This window comes from Perca fluviatilis, chromosome 4 (genome assembly GCF_010015445.1).
Source record: "Perca fluviatilis chromosome 4, GENO_Pfluv_1.0, whole genome shotgun sequence".
In the NCBI taxonomy this organism is placed as follows: Eukaryota; Metazoa; Chordata; class Actinopteri; order Perciformes; family Percidae; genus Perca; species Perca fluviatilis.
This window is the reverse complement of record NC_053115.1, coordinates 14,043,471-14,070,516: the sequence shown is the minus strand read 5'-3', so window position 1 is coordinate 14,070,516 and position 27,046 is coordinate 14,043,471. Positions and strand designations below refer to the sequence as shown.

At 38.8% G+C, this 27,046-nt stretch overlaps 4 protein-coding genes across 6 annotated transcripts in view; 3 read left to right on the top strand and 1 right to left on the bottom strand.

Moving 5' to 3' along the window:
- The first annotated feature begins 221 nt into the window (after nt 1-221).
- Nucleotides 222-3,147, top strand: il19l (interleukin 19 like). The gene is made up of 5 exons (XM_039798961.1): nt 222-401; nt 580-642; nt 809-961; nt 1,051-1,113; nt 3,003-3,147. The coding sequence occupies exons 1-5, from the start codon at nt 237-239 to the stop codon at nt 3,093-3,095; spliced, it is 537 nt and encodes a 178-aa protein (XP_039654895.1). The 5' UTR covers nt 222-236; the 3' UTR covers nt 3,096-3,147.
- A 2,313-nt stretch (nt 3,148-5,460) lies between these two features.
- Nucleotides 5,461-8,719, top strand: LOC120557734 (interleukin-10-like). 3 transcript variants are annotated; one of them, XM_039798310.1, is made up of 5 exons: nt 5,461-5,647; nt 5,813-5,872; nt 6,054-6,218; nt 6,831-6,893; nt 7,717-8,719. In XM_039798310.1, exons 1-5 carry the CDS (start codon nt 5,483-5,485, stop codon nt 7,807-7,809), a joined length of 546 nt encoding a protein of 181 aa, XP_039654244.1. In that variant the 5' UTR covers nt 5,461-5,482; the 3' UTR covers nt 7,810-8,719. The 3 variants fall into 3 exon arrangements, with proteins under 3 accessions (XP_039654244.1, XP_039654245.1, XP_039654246.1); XM_039798311.1 differs by lacking the exon at nt 6,831-6,893 and adding an exon at nt 6,949-7,028 and having other exon boundaries at nt 7,717-7,820; XM_039798312.1 differs by having other exon boundaries at nt 7,721-7,763.
- A 9,167-nt stretch (nt 8,720-17,886) lies between these two features.
- LOC120557199 (interleukin-10-like) lies at nt 17,887-20,052 on the top strand. The gene is made up of 5 exons (XM_039797314.1): nt 17,887-18,168; nt 18,334-18,393; nt 18,578-18,742; nt 19,414-19,476; nt 19,600-20,052. Exons 1-5 carry the CDS (start codon nt 18,001-18,003, stop codon nt 19,708-19,710), a joined length of 567 nt encoding a protein of 188 aa, XP_039653248.1. The 5' UTR covers nt 17,887-18,000; the 3' UTR covers nt 19,711-20,052.
- A 5,242-nt stretch (nt 20,053-25,294) lies between these two features.
- The window catches only part of mapkapk2a (MAPK activated protein kinase 2a), a 38,867-nt gene continuing 37,115 nt past the window's right edge, over nt 25,295-27,046 (bottom strand). Inside the window, exon 10 of the mRNA XM_039797311.1 lies at nt 25,295-26,943. Within this exon, the coding sequence (XP_039653245.1) occupies nt 26,794-26,943 (150 nt within the window). The 3' untranslated portion in view covers nt 25,295-26,793. The remainder of the gene's footprint in view (nt 26,944-27,046) is intronic.

Below are 27,046 nucleotides of genomic sequence, written 5' to 3'. Positions count from 1 at the left end.
TTAGATTTTGAAACAAAAGAAAGTAAGATTAAAGATGATATGCAAATACCATATCACTTTTGAAGGCTTTAAATGCTATACTGTGAGTTTATCAAAAAAAAAAAAAAGTTCTATCCATTGATTAAGTCATTTAATAAGCAAACCCCCAAGCATTTGCTGGATCCAGCTTCTGAATTTTGTTCTCTATTTAACAAACAAAATGTTTCTGTTAGCTCTTTCACCCGACAACCTCAACGATGATGATGATGAAGATGCTGCTTGGCTGCTCTCTCTGCCTGCTCCTCCTGATCAGCTGTCTGAGTGAACATGTGGAGGGGCGAACCCTGAACCTGGACAGCTGCTCTGTCAATGTTCACACACACGAACTGCGCAAATACTACACTGACATACGATCAAATGCGGTGAGTTTATTGCACATACACTCTTCAAACCACTGACTCAAATTAAATAACAGAAATCAACAAATGCAGCATCCACCATAACATGCAGACACAGTCAATCACTTTACCACACAAAAACATCAGAAACTTTTAAGCAGAGAGAGATTCTCACTTGTTCTCTGTGGTCTTTACATTACAGATAGAAGGAGACAGTGAAATCGGAGTGAAACTTCTGGACAAATCACTGATGAAGCATGTTCAGGTGAGTCTTTTACCATGTAGTGCTGGAATTCTTTCTATCCAAATTTCCTGTTCAGATTCTGAATATTCCTCTGCTCTAAATGATAAAGGCTTTATAAACAGTGTATGAGTATGTAACATGAATGTGTGAGAGCTTCTGTAATCTGACCTTTATGTGTCTCTATCAGGACGGTCAAAAGTGCTGTTTCCTGCGTCTTGTGCTGCGTTTCTACGTTGAGAGAGTGTTCGGCAACTACGCCTCTTCTCAGCCACAGCAGCAACGCTGCTCCAGCGCTCTGGCCAACGCTTTTGTCAGCCTCAGAAGAGATATACATAAATGTGTAAGTTAGCTGTTCAATAACTTAGTTGTTAGTTCTTTAATTATAAACACCAGTAACTTGTATTAATAATTGTGCTTTGTTCTGTGCAGCACTGCCACTGCGGAGAGGACACACAGAGAACAGTTGACTCCCTGCATGCTGAGTTTATCAAGGTATGTAGACGTTCACACAGTGGACTGATGAGGGGGCAATTTAATTCAGTTTTTTAAATGATATTTTATTTGGTTTTCAGTAGCTTTATGGGATACAGTTGGTGTCCAATTCACACATATTCTATTTAGAATAGTTGAATATTTTAAATATATCAGGTATCACTTACTAATATCTTAACCCTTATATTGTGTTAGGGTCAGATTTGACCCATTTTGTGTGAATACACCCATGCTAAAGTTGACTAAAAAGAGGAATAAAAAATCATCTTTTGGAAATTGATCTTAATGTCTTAATTAAAATTTTTTGGAAAAAAATGTCTTTGTGAATGAATAATGTATCGTGAATAAATAAATGTTTTTCCTTAAAATACAGGGGGCGTAAGTCAGTACACCCCAATGATAAATTTCCATAGAGACAGGCAGATTTTTATTTTTAAAGGCCAGTTATTTCATGGATCCAGGATACTATGCATCCTGATAAAGTTCCCTTGGCCTTTGGAATTAAAATAGCCCCACATACCCATCATCACATACCTTTCACCATACCTAGAGATTGGCATGGTTTTATTTCAGTTAGCCTAATAGCTGGTTTGATTTGCATTGAGAGATGATTTTATGGAATCTACCCCATGCCAATCTCTAGGTATGGTGAAGGGCATGTGATGATGGGGGGCTATTTTAATTCCAAAGGCCAAGGGAACCTTATAAGGATGCATAGTATCCTGGATCCATAATATAAATGGCCTTTAAAAATAAAATTTTGCCTGCCTCTATGGGAATTTAACATAGGGGTGTACTGAATTATGCCCCCTGTATTTTAAGGAAGAACATTAATTTATTTATGATAGATTATCCATTCACAAAGAAAATTTGTGTCCTTAAAGGTTGGATTTTTCCTATTAAAAATAACATTTAAAACAGTGTTTGGATGCAAATGAATACATAATAAGTCAGCTATCAGGTTAAAAACTTTATTGGATGATAATAATTTTTTTCTTTTGTATTTTGGGCCGAGGTTAATCACGGATCAATTTTGTCCCATGCGTGCAGCTTTCTAACACATTACAAGGGTTAAAGGTCCTATAACATGCTGCTCTTTGGATGCTTTTATATAGACCTTAGTGGTCCCCTAATACTGTATGTACCGAAATTCAACCTTGGTGCAGAATTACAGCCACTAGAGCCAGTCCCACAATGAGCTTTCCTTAGGATGTGCCATTTCTGTGTCTGTAGCTTTAAATGCTATTGAGGAGAGAGGGGGGGCAAGGTTGAGGGTGGGGGTGTGGCCTTGACCAAATGCCACGCTTCGCTCGTTTGCAAGTCATGATGTCTCTCTCTTTCTCATGGGTGGGCCAAATTCTCTGGGCAGGCAAAGGAGAGAAAAGGGAGGTAGCCTTTCTCCTTATGATGTCATATAGGGAAAATTCCAGATTGGCCCATCTGAGCTTTCATGGCAGAGCAGGATATCCAGGGCTCGGTTTACACATATCACCATTTCTAGCCACTGGGGGACCATAGGCAAGCTAGGAGAACTGTTGAGAAGTGAAATCATGTCATGCCATCGGACCTTCAAAGGAAAAAATATGTGACCTGCAAAAATACTGCCTTCAATACGAATATTTAGTTCTGTATGTTACCAAAAATGTGACACAGTTCACTCCTGAAACTCAAAGAGGTTAAAATAATATGGTTTCTTTTCAAAAGATTTTTTTTAATCTATTCTTTTATAGAAAACATTTGTCTGGAGGTATTTATCTATCTATATATATACTTTTTGGCTTTATATCCTGACTATCCAAACCCGATTGTTACTTGTTTCCATACAGAAATGCCCATCATTAAATCCACTGTTCTCTCTGTCCTTTTTTCCATTTCTTTCCATTGAGCAGTTAGAGATAAACCAGGCGGCACAGAAGGCCATGGGAGAACTGGATACTGTGCTGGAGTGGCTGGAGGAACTCGGCCAGAAAACACACACTTGATCAGTCAGAAACTCAGAAAAATCAACTCTGCAATCCCGAAGTGACTGCAGTCTCCAAGCTAACATCAAATATGTCACTTCTGACTTGACATTACTTGTAAGCAGAAGCCAATGTACATTTCTCTATTTTGTACTTGAATTAATTTAAGAATTATTTCATCCACTAACATGTGGACTGTTTTTTATACAATATTTATATGTTATGCTATATATTATATATATATTGACATATGTATTCATATTTATAATTAAGTATGTGTGCTTATACTGTACTGTTAGCAGAGTAAACTTTTTAACTTTAACAATGGTTTAATTTAAACTTCAATAAAAAATATTCTTACCTACTGACTTTGAGTGTTTCAAAGACTGTAAAAAAGTAAGTGTATCAGCAAAATGTACTTACAAGTATCAAAGGTCAAATTACTCATTCTGTAGAAAAGAATGGACGGATTACATTTCTTTTTGGACCGACAGAGAAGTGAAAGGGTCATTGCAATTCAAAGTTCCTAAATAAATTAGGCCTTGCTATGGCCCGGCCACATAATCAAATTAAACGTTTTGTAAAAAGGACAATATTTGGATTATTGTTTTTAGTAATTTAATTACTTACTTACTAGGTTCATTGCATGTCAGTGTTGTCCAGCAGAGTGCAGCACAGAGGGAGCATTTTCATTTTTTGAAATGGAAACACAATGGACATGCAAAACTGAAAAAAAATCAACTGTCTATAATGCTTTCTTCTGGACACTGAAATGCAATACACCTCTGCACTATGGCTTGTCGTGGTAGTCGGAGTAACGAGGTGTAACAAGGTGTAACAATATGTTCGGGCATTCAAGGATTACATTTCTTGGCTACCCTACTCTACTCTTTGTTTTCTGTGTCGTGATTTTATTATATTATGACATGGAAAATTCAATAAAAACAATAATTCTGTTATCAAAGACAAAAAGCTAAACAATTGCTCTTTTAACATATCTTTTTTATTTGATTATGACACTGTAAATGCATAAATGTATATTACAATGAATGTTATATATGTATTTATTTATTTAGGCATTTAAAATCGTCCATACTTTAGGGCCTTTTAAGAACAAACTAAAAAACCTTTTATTAAACTTCTAATTCTTGAATTGCTGCACTGTTTATCCACATTTCTCTGTGTTGTACCAGACATTTTTGACTTTTTGGAAAAGCACACTGTGTTATCTTCAGCATGACAGACACTTCATCCGGTAAATTAACTTTAACTTGAACTGACAAATCATCCTGAATATTATTTGCACAGATTGTGAAGTCTTCACTATGCACAGATAATCACTAGTAATGATTTTGCTGACAACACTTTTCAAAATACCAGTGTTGCCCAACTCTCTCTCGGCTCTTGGGCCGAGAGAGACGTTAATGTGGATAAATGGACATTCCATTCAAGAAAAAAGTACTGATGGGAAAACACCCCTTACGCTGCCACAACTAGAGTCCCGAAAACACTTCTCTATGTAGTTTCTCCTTTTATAAAGACACTATACATATTTGCCTATGCCTATGCTATCCTCCCCAAAGAGAAAGAATACCATGACCTCAATCACATAAGCAAAAAGCAAAGATGATGATGTCACTTGTCTTCAGTCTTATTACACATGTCTGACATACAGAGGGAATCCACAGCGTCATCAAACACAAACCACAGCCTATCATTTCCATCTGAATGGCACTATTTCCTGTTCTTGTGAATGCATGGAATAATATAATGTGATTTACATTTGATGACATTTTAAACACTATGTTTTGCACCTATAACAATGATTTATGATTTCTGTGCTAATTTAGCAGACAAAGGCAATGTTACTGTACTGTATATGGGATTGATATTGTCATACTACACTACACTGATAATAAGAGTAACATCAAAAACACATTATATAATATTAATTATTATTATTATTCTAATTATAATAAATAGTATATATAATATTAAAAACATAATGATAAAAGAGAAAAATATGTCGTCAAAATTCCAAAATGTGCTATGTCACTTTTTTTTTTTTTCTTGAGGAGTTCATGATCTTGAGATCTATCACCAGCCTATCTCATGGGAGGAGTAACCCATATGTAATGCAAGATTCTGAAAAAGAAAATTCCCCCGCATGTATGAAGCATGTTTAACCGTTTGTCTTCCAGTCAGTCTCCTCCCTATCTGTCCCAATTTTGGCTATATATACAGACAAGAGATGAGCCAAAATATATGCACCTTTTCTTCTGAGCTCTTCATCAAGATCCTACCAAGAAGATTTCGTCATACATCCACTGAGCCAGCAGCAGCATCTTTCCTCCTGAGGGCCCACTCTTCTCTTCTCTGCCTCTAGAAGATCCATCAGCGTGTCCAGCATGAGTCCTTGGTCTCTCCTCCTGTCCATCCTGGTTCTCTTGGCTTTCTTCAGCACTGCCTGCTGTCCCATCTCATGCAATAACCAGTGCTGTCGTTTCGTGGAGGCCTTCCCTGCCAGGCTAAAGAAGCTCAGAGAGAACTATTCACAAATCAGAGACTTCTATGTGAGTAAAGGCACAACATTAACTCTGAAAGCACTTGGACATGCAGCATCATTTGGATACATGTGGCCATGTAGTCCTGTCAGTCTCCAGGTGATGCTGCACTTGCTCACCTCTGTCTGTCTGCCTCTGCTGGCACTGAGCTCAAGCTTTTTCTTCTGTCTGCAGGAAGCCAACGATGACTTGGACACAGCGCTGCTAGACCAGAGCGTCGAGGACTCTTTTAAAGTAAGTTCCTCTTTTAACTCTACACGAAGTTCATTCATAGTCATAAAAAATGCACTGCTTTTAAAGTATAATCAGAAAATACAAAAAGCCTAAAATGATTCAACAAGACAAACATGGTGCATGCCAGTAAAGAGTTAAACGACATTGCATAACCAGATTGGTGCTTTCCTTCCCCCGTTAGAGCCCGTTTGCCTGCCACGCCATGAACAGCATACTGGAGTTTTATCTGAGCACGGTTCTGCCGACAGCCATGGCCGGAGTGACGGAGGACACCAATGACTTAAAGCCTTACATGGAGTCATTACATCACATCTTTAACGAGCTCAAGACGAATGTCACCAAATGTGTAAGTAGCTGACTCTTCATCACTAATATTTTGCAGCATTAGTACACTGTAGCTCATTATGTTACGGGTAAATAAAATGAGGCACACAGGTTTTGAATTTTTATTGGGAAATATTGACAATCTGTTTTGTGAAGGTTGCAGCTGGTGTTGATTGGAGGCCAGCCCGGTCAAGAGAAACATGTACTCAGTTTGCTAGTTTGGTTACCTAAACATGTGCAGTATGGTATAGTCTTTGCCTTGACCTCCACATTTAAAGTATTAACTTCCAATATTAGAAGTGTATCTCTAGTCTCTGATTAAAAATATATTTGACTACATCCCAAAACCTTCAAAATCTTCCCCCCACTGTTGAGGCAAATGCATGACCATGAGAGAAAGGGGAAGAGGAGCTCACAGGACAGGCCATACTACTGCATTAGTCAGTGATTCCTCAACTGCAGCAGCGTGCATCATCCAATTCTTGCAAAAGGGGAAGAGAAGGAATGGCTTGCTGCTACTCACCAAAGTAGCTTCTTCTGTGTGGTGGGTGGTGTTGGTTGAATTGGCTTGACTGTCAAATGAAAGTTGGTAGCCCCTGTGGTCACATCATCTTTTTTATCGTTCCTCCTATAGAGAAATTACTTTTCCTGCAAGAAACAGTTTGACATTGAAAACCTCAACTCTACTTACACTCAGGTGAGTGTCGACATTTCATCTTTAATTGTGAAAATGTGTGTTTTTTCAAATGCAGTTTGCATGTGTTCATGCCTGTATTTCTGCGGAGAGGACACACAGAGAACAGTTGACTCCCTGCATGCTGAGTTTATCAAGGTATGTAGACGTTCACATAGTGGACTGATGAGGAGGCAATTTAATTCAGTTTTTTAAATGATATTTTATTTGGTTTTCAGTAGCTTTATGGGATACAGTTGGTGTCCAATTCACACATATTCTATTTGGAATAGTTGATTATTTTTAAATATATCAGGTATCACTTACTAATATCTTCACCCTTATATTGTGTTAGGGTCAAATTTGTTATGTAAAATATATATATATATATATATATATATATATATATATATATATATATATATATATATATATATATATATATATATATGTAAAAATTCTTTACTCATTTACTTTTTTATTGGATCAAGGCTTCATGATATCCCCAGAAATAGCTATTCTAACAAAACAAAAGATGTCACAAATTTAGTAAATACTTTTAAAAGTCCCTCAAAAAAAGATTTTTTATAATACAATAAAAATATATTTTCTCTATCTATTTTGAAAGAAAACATTTGTCTGGAGGTATTTATCAATCTATATATATATATATATATATATATATATATATATATATATATATATATATATATATATATATATACATACTTTTTGGCTTAATATCCTGACTATCCAAACCCGACTGTTACTTGTTTCCATACAGAAATGCCCATCATTAAATCCACTGTTCTCTCTGTCCTTTTTTCCATTTCTTTCCATTGAGCAGTTAGAGATAAACCAGGCGGCACAGAAGGCCATGGGAGAACTGGATACTGTGCTGGAGTGGCTGGAGGAACTCGGCCAGAAAACACACACTTGATCAGTCAGAAACTCAGAAAAATCAACTCTGCAATCCCAAAGTGACTGCAGTCTCCAAGCTAACATCAAATATGTCACTTCTGACTTGACATTACTTGTAAGCAGAAGCCAATGTACATTTCTCTATTTAGTACTTGAATTAATTTAATAATTATTTCATCCTGTTGTGGTCATGGATATGTCTGTTGGGGTTGGTTATATTTCTGTTGCCTGTTTGTATATTTATGTCTCGGTTCCCTGTGTTTTCTCATTGATTGTTTATGCTTAGGTTTCTGTGATGATTGTTGGTTTCTGTTTTCCTGTTTTTGATGTTTCCTCTGGTGATTTTTTGTATTCTCTTATTTATTGTGTATTCTTCTGTTCTTTGACGATTACGTAGGTTTCTGTTTTACTTTGGAAGTCTGGTTTTCTGTCTTGTCTAGTTTTACTTCCTGTGTTTTCCCGCCTTTTTGATTACTACCCTGCTCACTCCTAATGTGTTTCACCCGTTTGTCACCGGTTCTTCGTTTTCTCGTTTTTCTAGTGTATTTAGTCTCTGTGTTCCCTTTGTCTCTTATCAGATCGTTTTGTGTTTGTTCCTGTCCCTGTTTGCTCCAGTCTCAGAGTTATGTGTCATAGTCTTACCTACGGTCTCTGTGCTGTTGTTTTGTTATTCAGCTTGGTTTCCCTTTTTGCATTTTGGACTTAGTTTTTGCCTGCCTCAGTTTGTTATTCAGCTCGGTTTCCCTTTTTGCATTTTGGACTTAGTTTTTGCCTGCCTCAGTTTGTACTCCTTGTGTTGTTTCTTGCATTTTTGCATTTTTGGATTCCTGTTGGTTTGTACCCTGGATCTTTGTGTTGGAACTAAATCTTCAAGCAACTAATCCTCAGGCTGCTCTCTGCATTTGGGTCCACCATTCCCTGCACCTCATAACACATAATACAATATTTATTTATTTTATATATATATATATATATATATATATATATATATATATATATATATATATATATATATATATATATATATTATCATTAAGTATGTGTGCTTCTACTGTACTGTTAGTGGAGTAAACCTTTTAACTTCAATACAAAAATACTCTTACCTACTGACTTTGAGTGTTTCCTTTCAACACAAAGACTTGATGTCTGCTCTGCTTTGTAAAATTACAAGTATTATCAGCAAAATGTACTTACAAGTATCAAAGGTCAAATTACTTATTCTGTAGAAAAAATGGCCCCTGTGACTGGTATCTTATAATACGAGACGGCATGCTGCTGCTTGCTCACCATGTTTTTGTTGCCCTTAATTCTGCCTCTGAGACTGCACACAAATCCCGAGGACCTTTGCCAAGTGCCTACTGTAGCCTATTTAATTTGAAAATGACGAAGAAAGAGGTGGGGGGTAAATTCATGGTGTCTCAAAACCCTGTGCTTATCATAATCAAACGATAGTTGGTAGCCTATGTGGTAACATCAGTTTTCTATCCTCTAAAGAAATTACTTTTCCTTCAAAACAAAAAACGTTTGACATCAAAAGTGTCAGGGACCTTGAAACTGTGTTCAAGCCCACCACATCTTAATGAATAATGTCAAATTACAGGGGGAAAGTTTCACAGTTCAGCTCAACTATATTGTGTGCCCACCTAGACATTATGCTTGTACTAGTCTATATCCACGATGTTCCACTTCCGGGATACCTCCGAAGCCACCGGAAATTCCGCGGGATGTCAATCTTTTCGGCCGGGTGTCCGTTTCCTTACGCTTTCTTTGGAATTTTAAGCTCTGTTCGATTAAGGACTATGGTTAACTGCTCCTCAGATCTCTGCAGGGTTAATCCAGACAGCTAGCTAGACTATCTGTCCAATCTGAGTTTTCTGTTGCATGACTAAAACAACTTTTGAACATGTTTCACCAAAACAAGTTCCTTCCCGAGGCTATTTTGCAGTGGCACCGTAGCTTAGCGCCTTTCATGACTATTGTGATTGGTTTAAAGACATTCCAATAAACCAGAGCACGTTTTTCTCCCATCCCGGAATGCTGTGTGGACTAGCAAGACCCTCCTCCGTTGTTACTCTGTGCTGTGGAGGAAGGTCTGGCAATGCGTGACTATGCTTCTAACAGCTCATTTAATAAACAGCATGGTGTGTTCAAGCTGCTGTACATGTAATCTGACCTGTATTTGTCTCTATCAGGATGGTCAGACATGCTTTTTCCTGCCTCTTGTGCTTTGAGAGAGTGTTCAGCAACTTCACCTCGTCTCAGCGGATAAAAATGGGCAGCAGCCCCGGAGCCCCAGAAATTGAGTGTCACAAAAGTCACCCAGGATCATTGCATGGGAGGGCAGTAGGTGGGGGGGTGCCCTGAGGCCCCCTAACATGTTACTCCAGCAATAATATACATAAATGTGTAAATTTGTTATTTAACAATTTAATGTGATTTAATTCAAAACAGACGTGTTGTATTAACTCTGTGCTGCACTGAGACACAGAACGATCACGGTGTATAGTTATTGAATAACCACTCACAAACATTCTCACAGTGGACTGCAGAGGGTGCTAAGGAGTGGGGTAAGGAAACCCCAGAAGCAATTTCATTTCACCTCTGTAAAGATAATTTAGTTGATTTTAAGACTTTTGATGTCTAATTCACAAAATTTCTAATGTAAAATGTGTTTATTTTGTCTATTATATTAGGTATCACTTAATAATATCTCAAATAACCTGCACACACAGCCACCACATCTATCAGGATTTTATTTGGGGTTCACAGTGTCCTACAATTTATTCTACTTCTCGTAGATTATATGAATATTTAGTTGGTTTTAATCTATCTTCCAAAATCACAGTTGCCTGGAGGTCATTAATACTTTGAGAAGAAGCCATATTTTTATCCAGTAATATGTTGCTAATTTCAATGTATTTTGTATGTATTTTGTAATGTAAAATGGCTTTACTTCTGGCTGAAATACTACAGTACTGTATTGTGGAGGTGGGCATGGTTTGCATTCAGTGACAGGGGAGGGGTCATGTCTGTGAGCAGCTGAACTGTTCGCCGGAGAAGCCGGGCAACCTGAGGCGCACGGTTGAAAAGTTTATTGAATTTATTAAGTGTGTAAAAAAAATCATTAATAAATACTGTTGTCGGTGAATGGACTGTCGTGGCTGTGTGAGGGGAACTCATGGTGGCAGCGAGACCTACATGTTTATATCATAAACACATGATCAGACAGAAACTCAGCAACGCTAAAGTGCCTGCAGTTAATGAATATGACATTACTTATAACCATTACTGTGCCACTCTCTTATTTTTATGCAGCTTATTGATTTAATATTTATATATTTTTACTCATTTATTAACACAACTTCGTCTAAGTAATTAGAAGCTGTTTTGAACCACAGCAATACAAATATTTTTTTCATTTTATTTGTTCTATCATACCACCTTCAGGTGGAACAGTTGATAGGTAGGCAAATGTTAATTAGTTAGTTAGTTAGATAGTTACCGGTAGTTAAGGGACTTACAATCTTCGTTCCCAGGATCTTTTCCTTATGTCTGTTCCAAAGGTTATAACTGAGCTGGGGAAAAAGGCATTTAAGTTTGCTGTTCCCTCTGCATGGAACAAGTTACAGAAATCCCTGAAACTTACTAAACTGGTCTCAGTGGTCGCTTTTAAGAGGATGTTGTTTGACTTGGAGGGAATGACATCTGGCTGTAGATGTTTTACCTGATGTGTTTAGTATTCTGGTTGACTCTGAGGGATTTGCTGTTTCAGTTGTTTTATGTTCTTAGTGTTTTTGTGTATTTTGTATTGGCATGTATGTGTGCTTGTACTGCTGCCTGTCTTGGCCAGGACACTCTTGAAAAAGAGATTTTTAATCTCAACGAGTTTCTTCCTGGTTAAATAAAGGTTAAAAAAAAAATAAAATGTTTTATTTACAAGACAGAACAAAATACATACAGTGTATACAGTATAATGCCTAAACAAGACTATTCAACCCCACAGTCATTACACACACACACACGCACACACACACACACACACACAAACACAAACACAAACACTGTCACCTATATGAAAAATACCAGCCAGAAAAACTTGAAGGTCTTGTAGAGGAACGAGTGACTCAGTTTGTTTTGCAGTGATCATTGTGTGACATCTTTAAACAATCATCTGTGGCCTTGACTTGAAACCATCAGCAGCAACGGTCAGACGTTATATATTATAATCAACAGTATCAAAAGCCTTTTACAGATTGCAGTATAAGTGATGATAGCTCTTCATTATTGCCCTCTAGTGGCGAGCAGCGGAAATACAGTGTTTTATCCACTACAGGTGAGCAGATGTAACATAGCCAACATCGTCATCGCCATCAGCGACAGCAGCAGCATGATGATGATTGACCAGAAGGGTTATATCTCCTCTTTTCACTTCTTCATACCCACCCCGGTCTATCTTGCTTGACATCATTAGTAGCCCAAGAACCAAGTTAACGTAAATAAGAGTCAATGAAACTGTGATTCATCATTCAAATTGCATTTAGAAACTGTTATTTTTACTTTCACTAATTCAGCACTCAGATGTTTGAACAACATGGGAAAATATGAGCCGTCACAATGAGCAGTGCTTACATAAGTGCGGTTAACACCCTCACAGGTACAGTACATATGCGAATGGCCATACGCATGCATGTGCTTACGCACTTCCACCCTAACGCGCATAAATAGAGTATGGAGGATTAGGTGTCATACTTTTGGAAGCATCACACTAAAGTATATCAATCACTGATTGAATCGGAAAACTGCTTGCGCTACTTTAATCTTACATTACTGACAATGTCCAGGTCAAACTGAACTTTGCGTTCAGTGGGAAAGTTTCATCTCCCAAAAGGATGCTTGCGCAGCAGGACAGGGCTACTTCAGTTTCAGGTTACAGCAATACTTTCACCTCATGTTGCTTGCTCAGCTCTGTGAAAATTATAAGGTTTCGGAGGAAGTTTGCAGTTATCTTTTTTTAGTAATTATTCAAGTTCACATTTGAATGATTTATTTTAAATGTTCCCGTTTATTATCACAGTTACATTTAAAGATCTACCACAGGCTTGACACGCTTGTTCAGATCCACAGGGTGAAGTGGGTGACATGCCAACTACACGACAGCTCACATTCACCATGACGGGTGAACTGAGAGGAAGCCTCAATGACTAAAGAATTCATCTGAACTCCAGAGGGGTCTCTGTAGGTCATAGATGAGACTTCTAGTATTTTCCGTTCTGCACGATCCTTAATAATGGGCCTCTGCCCTCCTACATATTAGCTGTCAAAACAACACCCATTAATGAATGTGAATTTGTGAGTGGTTGGACAGGACGCTGTCACCCTGTTGTCACCACATACATATTTCTCAAAGTAACCCATTTCTTTGTAGGCGTATTGAGACAACTCTAAAACACTAGCACACACACTTACTACTATTATTTATGTCCGCATTTCAACAACCACTTGACATAAACAATAACAGAAACAGACGTCTGAAGGTTTCAACGCTCCACACACACAAACACACATCCGCAGTCAAACAGACGACACACGTGAAAGTGAAAGAGAAATGTGGTGAATCTATTTGTAAAGACAGATAGATTTCCTCTAAAGGCGCAAGTAAACTATGCAGACACTTAATATGCACACACAAATTAAGAAAATGTGGCATGCTATAGCATATATAAGGAGGAAAAATGTAAAAGCATAATCAACTAAACTGAATCAACTGGATATGATATCAGCAGTCAGGTTTCAGGTAATGTGCCGCAGTATTGCTGACTGCAGATCCTGAGTACCGGATAGTGACAACATCAGAAACTGACAAGACTAGAGAGAACAAAGACACACTGACACATCTCCAGAGCAGACAGCATTCTGCTGACTGTTACTCAGTGATCGACAAAGTGATACATGAAAGATAAGATTTAACTGCTTCAGCTTTGGCCCAATGCCGAGGAAGCAGAGTGAACAGGACATAGAGCTGACTGAAGAAAACAGTTTGATCAGAATAAGCAGTGCAAAGTTTGAGTGAACATTAACTTGCTGATATGAAGCCTCCAAAGGGTTAACACATTTTCTAACTCACAGGATTATGATCTAAAAATGTGATAAAATTAGTTTCAATATTACCACATCAAAAAAGCATACACAGAGAGAGCAAAAATAGAAAAATTGTACACCCACTTGACTCACAGTCTTTAATTCCTATACTTTGCAAAGATGTGGTGCCATTCATAATGGTAAAACAAGAAAGAAATGAAAATAGAGCTTGAGAGACATAACTAAATTAATGTGGTTTGCTTTCTTTGGTGCTAGAGACTTTTCTGAAACCAGGGAAACAACTTGTGACTGATAAATATCTCATGATAGATAGTATTGGTAATACGTTACGCATTGCTACACACATCATCATGAAATATACTTAAACTTTCATGACACCCCAATTCTGTGAACCGCTGTCTTAAGATCTTGATGATCTTGCGTGATATTGGTTTTATCAGCAGTTGCTCTTGTCACATCTGGTATTTGGGTTTGATTATGAGTTGTGTGCAGGAAAAAAGAGCTCTAACTAACTGCTAAAAATGAGTTACTTTATGAACAAAAACTATATGACTTATTAGCAGATTCAAAATCTCTCTCACATGCACATAAACAAAGCCACAACTGAAATACCAGCAGACCTGGAAGAAGCATCTCAAATGCAATTGCAACCACACAGTCATGAAATCACACAGCTAAATGCAGACATGCACACATGCACGCATGCAACACACACACACACACACACACACACACACACACACACACACACACACAGAGTTGGTGCCAAAGTCAGAGGGGTTTCCTATAAACTGAGTACTGCTGACTCATCTTAATTTCACATAATATATACAATATGTACATATATAGCATCTTTAAATGTATGAGGTACGCCTATATTTGCTTCTTGACGTTATTTGCATTCCATATGTTTTGGCTGCTTTTAGGAATTATATATTAGCGAAACTACTTCAAAACACTTGAAATATTGATCCAACATCCACTACACTTTTACAACTTTTGAAATTCAGAGTTGGCAAAAGACTATTTCACATTCATGTTGACTAACATCTTTGAATGATGAGGTTACTCTAGGTAACACATGCACAGAACTATATAATATTTATAATGCCTAACTAAAAACAAATCAAACAAAGAAATATGCTCATTCTTTCATAAATTTCCCTTTGTTTTTAATTGTGTGTGTGTGTGTGTGTGTGTGTGTGTGTGTGTGTGTGTGTGTGTGTGTGTGTGTGTGTGTGTGTGTGTGTGTGTGTGTGTGTGTGTGTGTGTGTGTGTGGCTATAGTACTTTTATCATGTTTTTAATATAACAGATTTAAAATAAATTATTGACAATTTTAAATAGTTAAAACAGTCACAATGTATGTTCAAATATATTTAATATAAAAATAATGTATTCTTGGGGAAGACCTTTTCTCTGCCTTTATTTGACAGGCAAGTGTATTTTTATTAAATCTGTGGGATTTATTTGGTTTCTAGTTGCAGACTGATCTCATGAAGTGGCGTATGTATGACACGCCAATTTGTATGCCATTATTGGCGTGTTATCAAGACGTGTGTGAATTTACGCCGTAGCAAGTAGTATGAAAGGGCGAAAATCCACGTAGGGAGGTCGGTCGATGTGGTGGATGGGTCAAACACAGGACTTTCACTCCGGAGACCGGGGATTGTGTCCCGCGTGTCACGTTTCCTAAACCCAACCGGCTCTTCTTTTCCTAAACCCAACCGGTTCTTCTTTTCCTAAAGCCAACCGGTTCTTCTTTTCCTAAAGCCAACCGGTTCTTCTTTTCCTAAAGCCAACCGGTTCTTCTTTTCCTAAAGCCAACCGGTTCTTCTTTTCCTAAAGCCAACCCGTCCGCTGTATACGGCGCTCAAAATGCGTGCAGATAACACGCCACTTGGCTTAAGAAAGTGGGCAAAGTCATGATATCACGTTGCTAGTTGGTTTCTTTTTAATGCGAAGTGAAAGGGTCATTGCAATTCAAAGTTCCTAGCTAAATTAGGCCTTGCTATGGCCCGGCCACATAATCAAATTAAACGTTTTGTAAAAAGGACAATATTTGGATTATTGTTTTTAGTAATTGAATTACTTACTTACTAGGTTCATTGCATGTCAGTGTTGTCCAGCAGAGTGCAGCACAGAGGGAGCATTTTCACTTTTGAAATGGAAACACAATGGACATGCAAAACTGAAAAAAATCAACTGTCTATAATGCTTTCTTCTGGACACTGAAATGCAATACACCTCTGCACTATGGCGTGTCATGGTAGTCGGTGTAACGAGGTGTAACAAGGTGTAACAAGATGTAACAAGGTGTAACAAGGTGTTCGGGCATTCACGGATTACATTTCTTGGCTACCCTACTCTACTCTTTGTTTTCTGTGTTGTGATTTTATTATATTGTGACATGGAAAATTCAATAAAAACAATAATTCTGTTATCAAAGACAAAAAGCTAAACAATTGTTCTTTTAACATATCTTTTTTATTTGATTATGACACTGTAAATGCATAAATGTATATTACAATGAATGTTATATATGTATTTATTTATTTAGGCATTTCAAATCGTCCATACTTTAGGGCCTTTTAAGAACAAACTAAAAAACCTTTTATCAAACTTCTAATTCTTGTATTGCAGCACTGTTTATCCACATTTCTCTGTGTTGTACCAGACATTTTTGACTTTTTGGAAAAGCACACTGTGTTATCTTCAGCATGACAGACACTTCATCCGGTAAATGAACTTTAACTTGAACTGAAAAATCATCCTGAATATTATTTGCACAGATTGTGAAGTCTTCACTATGCACAGATAATCACTAGTAATGATTTAGCTGACAACACTTTTCAAAATACCAGTGTTGCCCAACAAACAAAGTGTAAATTGGGCCGAGAGAGACGTTAATTGTGGATAAATGGACATTCCATTCAAGAAAAAAGTACTGATGGGAAAACACCCCTTACGCTGCCACAACTAGAGTCCCGAAAACACTTCTCTATGTAGTTTCTCCTTTTATAAAGACACTATACATATTTGCCTATGCCTATGCTATCCTCCCCAAAGAGAAAGAATACCATGACCTCAATCACATAAGCAAAAAGCAAAGATGATGATGTCACTTGTCTTCAGTCTTATTACACATGTCTGACATACAGAGGGAATCCACAGCGTCATCAAACACAAACCACAGCCTATCATTTCCATCTGAATGGCACCATTTCCTCTGTTGTGAATGCATGGAATAATATAATGTGATTTACATTTGATGACATTTTAAACACTATTTTTTTCACCTATAACGATGATTTATGATTTCTGTGCTAATTTAGGGGGTGGTGATGGCACAGTGGATATGACACGTGCCTTTGGTGTGGGAGATCCGGGTTCGACTCCCACTGCGATACATCAACCAATGTGTCCCTGAGCAAGACACTTAACCCCTCCAGAGGCGTGCGACCTCTGACATATGTAGCAATTGTAAGTTGCTTTGGATAAAAGCGTCAGCTAAATGACATGTAATGTAAAAAAAAAAAGAAATTTAGCAGACAAAGGCAATGTTACTGTACTGTATATGGGATTGATATTGTCATACTACATTACACTGATAATAAGAGTAACATCAAAAACACATAATATATAATATTCATTATTATTATTCTAATTATAATAAATAGTATATATAATATTAAAAACATAATGATAAAAGAGAAAAATATGTAATGTCAAAATTCCAAAAGGTGCTATGTCACTTTTTTTTTTTTTTTTTTCCTTGAGAGTTCATGATCTTGAGATCTATCACCAGCCTATCTCATGGGAGGAGTAACCCATATGTAATGCAAGATTCTGAAAAAGAAAATTCCCCCGCATGTATGAAGCATGTTTAACCGTTTGTCTTCCAGTCAGTCTCCTCCCTATCTGTCCCAATTTTGGCTATATATACAGACAAGAGATGAGCCAAAATATATGCACCTTTTCTTCTGAGCTCTTCATCAAGATCCTACCAAGAAGATTTTGTCATACATCCACTGAGCCAGCAGCAGCATCTTTCCTCCTGAGGGCCCACTCTTCTCTTCTCTGCCTCTAGAAGATCCATCAGTGTGTCCAGCATGAGTCCTCGGTCTCTCCTCCTGTCCATCCTGGTTCTCTTGGCTTTCTTCAGCACTGCCTGCTGTTCTCCCATCTCGTGCAATAACCAGTGCTGTCGTTTCGTGGAGGCCTTCCCTGCCAGGCTAAAGAAGCTCAGAGAGAACTATTCACAAATCAGAGACTTCTATGTGAGTAAAGGCACAACATTAACTCTGAAAGCACCTTGACATGCAGCATCATTTGGATACATGTGGCCATGTAGTCCTGTCAGTCTCCAGGTGATGCTGCACTTGCTCACCTCTGTCTGTCTGCCTCTGCTGGCACTGAGCTCAAGCTTTTTCTTCTGTCTGCAGGAAGCCAACGATGACTTGGACACAGCGCTGCTAGACCAGAGCGTCGAGGACTCTTTTAAAGTAAGTTCCTCTTTTAACTCTACACGAAGTTCATTCATAGTCATAACAAATGCACTGCTTTTAAAGTATAATCCGAAAATACAAAAAAAAGCCTAAACTTATTCGACAAGACGAACATGGTGCACGCCAGTAAAGAGTTAAACGACGTCGCATAACCAGATTGGTGCTTTCCTTCCCCCTTTAGAGCCCGTTTGCCTGCCACGCCATGAACAGCATACTGGAGTTTTATCTGAGCACGGTTCTGCCGACAGCCATGGCCGGAGTGACGGAGGACACCAATGACTTAAAGCCTTACATGGAGTCCATACATCACATCTTTAACGAGCTCAAGATGGATGTCACCAAATGTGTGAGTAGCTGACGCACGTGTTAGTACTACAGGAGAACAGATATGTAAATACGCACCGGGTGCGCGCTGCCGAAAGCTCCGATGTAGTTTCATAGTATGCAGTGCGCAATTCGCAGCAGAATGTAGGAGGAATGAGGAACCGAATTAAAATGGAACTCCCAAGTTTATTAACTTCCAACATTAAAAGTGTAACCCCGGTCCCTGATTAAAAATATATTTGAATAATTTGCACTGTAGTGAAATGTTATATTTGGACTAAAGGGCGAATTGTTGCTCATGAAATGCGTAGAAGTTTCAGGGATAGGTCTAGCCTAGTCTAGCCCATGTCTGACACAGCAAAACCATCAAAACAACCGTCTGGGTTTGGACTACATCCCCAAACCTTCCAAATCTTCCCCGCACTGCTGAGGCAAATGGGTGACCATGCCAGAAAGGGGAAGAGGAGCTCACAGGACAGGCCATAATATTGCATTAGTCAGTGATTCTTCAACTGCAGCAGCGTGCATAATCCAATTCTTGCAAAAGGGGAAGAGAAGGAATGGCTTGCTGCTACTCACCAAAGTAGCTTCTTCTGTGTGGTGGGTGGTGTTGGTTGAATTCAGGGCTTGACTGTCAAATGAAAGTTGGTAGCCCCTGTGGTCACATCATCTTTTTTATCGTTCCTCCTACAGAGAAATTACTTTTCCTGCAAGAAACAGTTTGACATTGAAAACCTCAACTCTACTTACACTCAGGTGAGTGTCGACATTTCATCTTTAATTGTGAAAATGTGTGTTTTTTCAAATGCAGTTTGCATGTGTTCATGCCTGTATTTCAACAGATCAGTTTAATAAACAGAACCATGCGTTTGTCCACAGATGGAGAGTAAAGGTCCATATAAGGCCATGAGCGAGCTGGATCTGCTGTTTAACTACATTGAGACATATCTGGCTTCTAAACGGCTAAGACACAGAATGGCCGCTGTTTAAAGACCTGCTGACCCTAACCAAAATCTGATCTTGTTCATCTCAGGAAAAAGAAAAGACAGCTTTGACCCTTGCACTCTTTTGCAATGAATCCGTTATTTTCAGTGGTATGAGTGTTGCCACATGTTGTAGCCTGCTCAACGGATGTCTAATTCTGAGACTTCTGGTTTTGTCCTGAGGACAAGTTTCTGTTTTAAGACCATATTGAGTCCTACATATGAAGCTACAACTAAAACTGTCGCTTATGAAGCTGTGATATTTATTTGTATCATATATAATGTTTTTTTTTTTATTTATGATGACCAATATTGTATTTTTGTAGATGAATAAATGACTTGTTGATAATTAATGACTAATTTGATTTTATTTGACAAGATGATACAGCTGCTGTAGTGCAATTTATTAGGAATGTGTAATTGGTAGAGTGCTGAAAACATCACATCCTGCAGTTCTGCTGTCTATGTGGGGAACCACTTAGAGTGTAAACTCAACATGCTGATGCACTAAACCTCAAACGTGACCCATATACACCACTTACCAGCAGCAGCCCTGTACGTAACTTACCGTAACTGTAACTAGCCAGCCTCACCCTCATGGCATATGCACAGTTGCACAGTTGATGCACACAAAAACACACACACACACAAAAGCCATCTTACTCAATCACACAGACATATCATAAAACAGAAGTAGCACACAGGGTGCAATAGAGCTGTCCTGCATAAAAATCTTTTGCATTTTTATTATGTCAACTTCATCACAGTTACAGAGCCAGAGGGGGTAACTGCAGGGTTTAATTCATCAGCTGTACTATAATGCAATTATACCTGAGCAATAAAATATTAACAATAAGGGTGCTAAAAGATGCCCCTGTAATAACATTTGAATGTACGTACGTGAATAGACTGAAAAATTACATGAGATTCCTGACTTGACTCAGGCCCCTGAACTGAAACTACTCTATGACATTTTATCTGTCATTTTATCTGCTTAGTCAACATAGGATGATCTGAATAGTATCATTCCAGCGATGACAGTACTTTATGCAAAGACATCATTCATAATAATTGTCTGATAAAGCATGACCAATTTTATTTTGACAGTATTAATAGTTTCCTTAAAATCATTGTAATCAGTGTTGTGTTCATTCTTTTAAAAAGTTCTTAAAGTGTAGGTTCAGGCTTCTGTCTCCCAAAAATCAGTGTTTACATTTTGAATCACATGGCTGTTAGCCTGCTGGTTTAGATCATGTCTGGCTGTTATGTAATGACTGGATGTGTCTGTACAGAGAGCAATGGTTTCGAGGCAAGGTGAGAAAAAATGGAGACCATCAGTGATGGGCTCTTTCACACTGTAGGGACTTTGATACAAAAATGCAGAATCACTGTTTTCAATTTATTTATTTATTTATTTGTAATGATCATAATTAAAAGGTAAAATTGTTTAACTTTCAATATCTATAATATGGATGTACCATGGTACACCACTTTCACCTCAACAGTTAAGATATCCCAAAACCCCACAACAAGAAAGTCCTGGGTTCAAACCCCACTGCCTTACATTATTAAACTGTTAGGCCTACTTCAGAAGACTCCAAATGCTCAGCAAATCATTATCGGGGACTGTATAAAAATACTGGGATGAGGTGCTAAATCTTATAGTTTAATTTATAAAAAAAAAAAAAAAAGGCCATCCACATCATTTCAAATATTTTCTTTGGATGCTCCGCAGTCTCAATATTCTTCCAATACCCAAAATAATAAAAGGCAAAATAGAGACAAAACAGCCAACTTCGGCCAAAATGAATAAAGAAACCTAATTTTGGAAAGAGAGTAAGCGGAAACAGACTCATTCATAATGTTGAACTCGGTTGTTCACACGAAAAGGGACAGAAATGGTTATGTCAAGGATGAAAAAAATAAAGCTATAGAGAGAAGTTCAAACCCTGGTTCCTGTCTCACCACCGCACAGGTGACCAATCACGTCATGAAGAGGGTGTGAATGTTGGTCAGTTTTAAGAAAGTTAAACAAGTGTTCGTACGCAGCCTCCCCCTAGCCTGGTCCTACCAGACTCTCGTACAAAGTACGCAGGAGGGCGGAGCCAGGCTACCCTCCTCCCTCTCTAATCCGACTTTGAAAAGGTGTAAGGGGGGAAGTTTCCAAAGCTATTCGGTCCTCCAAGCTCATAATGGCAGCTTAAACTCTCCCTCTCCTCTGAGCCCCCCCCCCCCCAATAATGCCCATACAGCCACTTAGTATGATGTGTGTTTATAAGATTTCTTTAAAAGAGTGAACATGAAAAAAAAAAGTTCCTGTCTCCATAGGTGTGTCTCCTTAGAGTTGGTGATCTAAAATGTTTGTTTATTCCAACAGTTGTGGGCACACTTGATTTAGAAAAAGTCTACTTGGAAATAGTCAAGATACATCAAGTAAAAACATGAAAACATCCACAAGAGGAACAGGAAAACGTTGCAAAAGTTGTCAAATATTTTGAACCACGAAGGCTCATGTTTGAGGTTTCTGCTTGCACCTGATGAGTCAAGTACAAGATCAGATTATTCCAAATATGCTGATGCTGCTTTTTATGCAAAGTAACACGCTTTCTATTATGACCAGAGTCTAAGTTTGTCTAAGATATCCACATATACATGTGCATTGCACAAAAAAAAAAAGACAACGAAGCAACCAGTTACCACAACATGTACCCCGAAAGTAAAAACAGATCAACTGTTGTACATGTAAAACTTACAACTTAACCGCTTTCCATTTGATCATGTCTGAAAGCCTTGCTACAGCTCGCTGCGAACTGTGGGTGTCTTGCGGAGAGGCTGTTTGCCGTCTCACTGCTATCTTGTCTGGGGCAGGTCAATCATCACCCTCGTGTCTGAGGTTATGTGAGAATCAGGATAGCAATGCCACTTCAAAGAACTCAGAGCCGTGTCTCACCACATCAGCTGAGAACTCTCTGTCCTTTATATTCCCCCCACACTGTTACAAAGGATGTACACAGTAATGGCGTGCTGGCACATTTGAGTTTATAACCTAGAAAAAAATATTTTATTTTAATTCATATTTGTGAACAAATGAATATCTTATGATGGAAATCCTCTGATGACGTTAAACTGTTGATAAGGTGGCTTAGTGATTACTTCAGAAGCTACATGGATAGTATGTGCTTCACGTACTGCGTTTCCCACTTGTCAGAAAACAAAATGGTGAAGGGTGCCATCCATCCCTTCTGAAGAGCGTGCTGGGTGGGTGGGTGCCCTGAGGTTTGTAGTGGGCGGGGTAAGGGGGGTAGAAGCTCCACAGGACTACCATCATAAGGAACTCCCCTGAAGCCCCATTTATCCCCTTTCTCACTTACCTGAGAGAGAGAGATGACTGTAGGTTTCGTCACACTCAAAGCTGGAAGCTGAGTGTCTACGGCTGCCTCGCACCTGAAGAGAAATAAGCTTATGCATTAGCGGGAAGCTGCTCTAAACACCCCAGTGTTGGCAAATGTCTGTGTTGACTCAATGCCACCACACTGTTTTGCTACGCAAATGTGTATATTCCAGGAGTCACTCATGCTAGCAAGTATGATACAAGTTTGTCACGAGTTGAGTCTGTGCACTCCGTGTCAAAGCCACAAATCCCAAGCCAACCCGTCAACCTGAGTCATAGTCGGAGACGTGATTGAGAAAAAAAATATTCTGTCAATGTTAAAAGGTCCCATGACATGGTGCTTTTTGGATGCTTTTATATAGGCCTTAGTAATCCCCTAATACTATATCTGAAGTCTCTTCCCCCAAAATTCAGCATTGGTGCAGAATTACAGCCACTAGAGCCAGTCTTAGTATGTGCCATTTCTGTGTCTGTAGCTATTGGGAGGGGGGCAAGGTGGAGGGTGGGAGTGTGGCCTTGACCAACTGCCACTTTGCTCGTTTGAAAGTCATGATGTCTCTCTCTCTCATGGGTGGGCCAAATACTCTGGATGGGCAAAGCAGAGAAAGGGGAGGTAACCTCGCTCCTTATGACCTCATAAGGAGAAGATTCCAGATCGGCCCATCTGAGCTTTCATTTTCTCAAAGGCAGAGCAGGATACCCAGGGCTCGGTTTACACCTATCGCCATTTCTAGCCACTGGGGGACCATAGGCAGGCTGGGGGAACGCATATTAATGTTAAAAAACCTCAAAGTGAAATTTTCATGCCATGGGACCTTTAAGGCAAAGGTCAAATATAGAAAATATTTAAATTTGATAGATTAATGATAATCTGGACCAAGAACCCAAAACAAACATGTAACAACTAGACAAGCTGGCTTTCCTAAGCAAGTGTTTGCATAAAGAATCAAAACTATAATGTTGTACTACCTTGGTTTTAACAATTCAAATAACTTGACTGCTTTGGAGAAAAAAATGTAATCAAGGAGACACTTCCATAGAAAAAGACCTTAAGGTACTCATCAGAGCCCGTCTGTGGAGAGGCCTGTTCACTCCATAATTAGCCCCATTGTACCGAATTTGGTTGCAGTTCCACTGGGGGTGATCACGGTCCAGTGCAAAATGAATGGGACTCTATGGAGCTAGACGGCTAAATTTGTCTCTTTCGCCCGATTGTCGTTGAGAAATCTCAGATTTGATTGTAGTTTTTGCAAGTTCAACATGGATTATAAATTGAAAGTTGAATGAACGAGTACTGCTGATCTTTTGATTTCTTACAGGTTGAGTCGTTGTTGCCCGTAACACGCTAGCATCCTGCTAATGAATGCTGATTAGTCAGTGAAGGACTGATTACGACCAGAGATCCCGCTTGATGGCATCCGAAGCGGAACCAGAATGTCAGAGTGAATATTTCGGCGTGGTCTTTAAAAACATTAGCAAAACTCTTTCTAGCACATGTATTAACAGGAAGAGCCTAACCTGTCGGTGTGTTGTCGATGCCTCGAGAGAACAAAGGAAGTGACTCAGAGCTTGCTGTAAAGCAGTATCGCTGGCCGTACGATGTGTATGACATCATTGACGTTTTAAAACGCTTTTTAGAACAAACAAAAAAGCACCCAGCAGTGTGTATTTTCTTAGCCTCCCCTTTCGAATGAAACATTCAAATTACTAGAAAAAAAATTATATCCTGAGAAAAGTGGATTTTGAGGGGTATAGCTCCGTAGACCACCATTCATTCTGCACTCTCCCATGAGCGGCCTCAAGTGGAACCAGAGTGGAACTGCAACCAGTTCAGAAGCCAGAAGTATCCAGAGAGCGCAAGTTCTCCCCTTATTAGAAATTCTCTGGTTCTCGTCCATCTTATCCATCCATTTTACACTGTCAAAGTTATTTTGTATGCAGAAATGGAGATAAGAGAGCAGGTTTGTGTTTTAGGTGTTTTTTTAATCCAAAGCTGAAGCAGACAAAAGTATGGCAGGGGGAGCATTGAACAGACTTAATGATAGGGAAAAAAAAGAAAAAAAAAAAAAAAAACCCCCCCCCCAAAAAAAAAAAAAAAAAAAAAAAAAAAAAAAAAAAAAAAAAAAAAAAAAAAAAAAACATTCAATGAACATTTTTACAGTGAGATTTGTAGGTGCAATGTGACAGGTAATGTGATGTGATTTTACAAATTGAAGTGGACCAAACTGACAAAATTAACACAATCATTTCCCATGATCCCAAGTGAGCTGGAAGTGTCCGGTTGCGTTAACAAGAACGTTGAAGAGAAACCGGGCATCACACCCAGTCTACATGTGATGACAGCTTGCTGGTGGTATTGTCAAAGATTCTGCTCTGGGATGAGGAGCAGCTCTTAAGTTCTTACTACTTCCTATAAATGCTACAGGAAGTGTATGAGGAGAAGTGCTGGAGAACAGTGGCATTGCATCAGATTAGTCCCACTGAGCCTCCTGACAGTTGAGCTGGTGCAACCAACAGTAACTCTAAGATGTCTTTTCAGAGAGACCTCTGGAGCTTGCCTGGTCTGTCTGAATTATGTATTCCATAGAGTGTATGCTACTGCTTACATAAACACACATAAAATGCTGCCTATTGTTGCTTGACATCTCTCCAACACATTTGCAAACAGAAATCAACAATAATGAAAAGGTCCTAGCAGTACTTCAAGCTGACAAACACATGTGCATAGCATTAACCTGAAATATAATCTGGCAATGGTATAAATTGGGAAGCATTACATTAGTAAAAGTCTGAACCAAATGGTAGGTAGCGGTTAAAAGTAGCGGTAATCTGCTGATTTAGCAACACTCAGTAAGGCCTATGCTAATATGTTCATAAAATCCGTGAAAAAATACAGTATCAGTTGGCTCCCACTCTCCTATGAGCTACATGTGGGAGAAAGGTTGAGCCAGTTTCTGTTCTTAAACGTGGCGTCCTTCTCTGCCCTATAAACTATGTACCTGAAAAACAAGCGTAGATTAAGGTAGGAGAGAGGGGCCTTTGTGAGGTGCTCTGTCAGAATGGCACACGGCCTTTGTGAGTGCATAGGCCTCTGTTCAACATTCACAAAGACAAACTGAATCTGACAGACGCTCCCACTTAAAATCCCAGAAATGGGTGACTATTTCCAGCTAATTCCAACAGTCAGGGACAGAGTCCTTACATTCCACTTGTCAGTTCAAAATACATCTGCTTACTTTGCATGTACGTAAAAGAAACCTTCCCTTGCTTTTATTTTTGGGATTTAGCCATTTGATTTAACATTCACAGGTTGGGGCCTAGAGCTAGAACAGGGCTGCGGGGTGAAATAACTACTGCTAATGCTAAGGCTTCATGTCTTATTTCAACATCCAAGCCCCTCTGAGTACACAACCTGATATTTGAGAAAGGAGAGCAAAGAAATCTCACAGATTCCCTCTTCTCTTCTTTTCTATAATTCATAATCTCTTCACTGGTGTAAAAACAAAGGTCAACATCCTCTCTGCCAGAGCAGAGTGGTGGGTTTGTTAAAATGGTAGAGTAATAAAAACAAACACTCCTACAAAAAATTTTGCCATGAAAAATAAAACACTGAAAAAAATCCATGCAACGCGACTCACGTGTCGACAAATTATTGCTTCCTTTTTACAACCTGTGTCTGTATGTGCATGCAGGCATCTTTCAGTGGGCAGCAGACTGTGGGTCCTGCATGGGGTTACTGGCTTTCTTCCTCCGTTTCGTTAGCAGTGGATTGGTCGAGTCCTCGATGGTCTTGATCTTGATTTGCTCATAGTCAACCCTCATTGTTGCCAAGGCACTGGTCATTTCCTCCTGAAAAATTACGAAACGAAGCTCATCAGGCCACTTGCTTTACCCAAACAGTCTGAGGTTTTTGTATAGTCATAACAATCTGCTTTCAAGCTAGCGAAGCAGA

Coding starts and splice junctions, on each gene's coding strand:
- il19l (XM_039798961.1), top strand. CDS start 237: ATGATGATGATGAAGATGCTGCTTGGCTGCTCTCTCTGCCTGCTCCTC. Junction 643..808: donor CACTGATGAAGCATGTTCAG/GTGAGTCTTTTA, acceptor TGTCTCTATCAG/GACGGTCAAAAGTGCTGTTT. Junction 1,114..3,002: donor TGCATGCTGAGTTTATCAAG/GTATGTAGACGT, acceptor TCCATTGAGCAG/TTAGAGATAAACCAGGCGGC.
- LOC120557734 (XM_039798310.1), top strand. CDS start 5,483: ATGAGTCCTTGGTCTCTCCTCCTGTCCATCCTGGTTCTCTTGGCTTTC. Junction 5,648..5,812: donor CACAAATCAGAGACTTCTAT/GTGAGTAAAGGC, acceptor TTCTGTCTGCAG/GAAGCCAACGATGACTTGGA. Junction 6,219..6,830: donor AGACGAATGTCACCAAATGT/GTAAGTAGCTGA, acceptor TTCCTCCTATAG/AGAAATTACTTTTCCTGCAA.
- LOC120557199 (XM_039797314.1), top strand. CDS start 18,001: ATGAGTCCTCGGTCTCTCCTCCTGTCCATCCTGGTTCTCTTGGCTTTC. Junction 18,394..18,577: donor GCGTCGAGGACTCTTTTAAA/GTAAGTTCCTCT, acceptor TTCCCCCTTTAG/AGCCCGTTTGCCTGCCACGC. Junction 18,743..19,413: donor AGATGGATGTCACCAAATGT/GTGAGTAGCTGA, acceptor TTCCTCCTACAG/AGAAATTACTTTTCCTGCAA.